Here is a 1,329-nt window from a genome sequence, read left to right as displayed (position 1 = left end):
TGTTATCAGAGAACAGAGCCAGGGAAAAACCGAGCCGAGCCCACCTCTGGAACTGGTCTGCAGTTAGCTCGGTTCGGTTGTGTCTAGCTCGGTTCAGTTCAGTTTTCTTTTCATTTACACACGATAAGTTACCTCAGTTACTGAGCTCGGACCAGTCTCGGCACGGTTTTGTCAAGGGTAGTGTAAATTGAGGTTTTAATTCGACGTGTTTGTAAATTACCTTTGGCTACTTTTATTAATAAAGCCTTGTAGTATTTACATAAGGGTCTCCATGTTTAGGATATACAATAACCTGCATGTGTTTTGATTTCCTGTTTGGTGAACCAGATTGGGCGTAAGAAAAACAAAGCTAAGGGAGAGATTTTCACCCTGGTGGCCCTCATGGTGTTGCTGGGACTCACCTGGGGCCTGATCTTCTTCTCATTTGGCCAGCTGACCACACCTGGCCTTTACGCCTTCTGCATTCTCAACCCTTTGCAAGGTCTGAAAACTTTTCTATATAGTCATCTGCTATGCATTGTGGTTTTACAATGCTTAAACATGCTGTTATAATGTCTTGACATAATATAAATATATATATATGTATATAATTTTCCCTTCAGACAAATTATTTAAAAACATGAAATCATTTTTCTAAATTTTTTTTTTTTAATACTTTTAAGATATTAAACTGTAATACTTTCTGTTTGTGGTAAATAACATTGGACATTAACAATTACATAATTATAACCATGTTATAAATGTAAAGTTGCAGCATGACTGAATCCCTGTCAGTAGTCTGGTTGCAGATCTTTTTCAAAATGAATGATGAATTAAATCTAAAATAATGCTGAGGTTACGAAGCTAAGACATTTGTTTCCTATTATTCCTCCTCCCTACTTATTGTTGAAGGCATTAAATACATTTATTTTCTGTCTTTTGCAGGTTTCTTCATCCTCGTCTATTTTGTCCTGTCTGTAAGAAATACCAAAACCTCATCTTTTCAGCCGAGATCTACAACATTTACAACTAGGTCTTCTTGAAGCGGTTTCACACTCACACTGTTAGATGTTCAAGGGTGGAAAGTAATGAATTACATTTACTCAAGTTACTGTAATTGAGTACTTTTTATGAGTAATTTGTAATTTTCTGAGTAGTTTTTGAAATATGTAATTTTTACTTTTACTCAAGTCAATTTTAACCTAAGTAGTTTTACTTTGCTACATTTAAAACCTCCTCACGTTACTGAGTAAAAAAAATAAATAAATAAAAAATACTGGTGAAAAAATTTTATGTGGGCCTGCCTTGCAATTACCCTTTGTATCGTCTCATACGAAGATGGTAGCTGCT

At 35.1% G+C, this 1,329-nt stretch overlaps 1 protein-coding gene across 1 annotated transcript in view; it reads left to right on the top strand.

The window, feature by feature from the left end:
- The window catches only part of LOC107103427 (adhesion G-protein coupled receptor G2-like), a 15,900-nt gene extending 14,846 nt beyond the window's left edge, over positions 1–1,054 (top strand). Inside the window, exons 12-13 of the mRNA XM_015403134.1 lie at positions 328–481; positions 925–1,054. Of these exons, the coding sequence (XP_015258620.1) occupies positions 328–481; positions 925–1,022 (252 nt within the window). The 3' untranslated portion in view covers positions 1,023–1,054. The remainder of the gene's footprint in view (positions 1–327; positions 482–924) is intronic.
- The last annotated feature ends 275 nt before the right edge of the window (positions 1,055–1,329 follow it).

This window comes from Cyprinodon variegatus, unplaced genomic scaffold, assembly GCF_000732505.1.
Source record: "Cyprinodon variegatus isolate N-32 unplaced genomic scaffold, C_variegatus-1.0 Scaffold1443, whole genome shotgun sequence".
In the NCBI taxonomy this organism is placed as follows: domain Eukaryota; kingdom Metazoa; phylum Chordata; class Actinopteri; order Cyprinodontiformes; family Cyprinodontidae; genus Cyprinodon; species Cyprinodon variegatus.
This window is presented reverse-complemented; position numbering and strand designations above follow the sequence as displayed.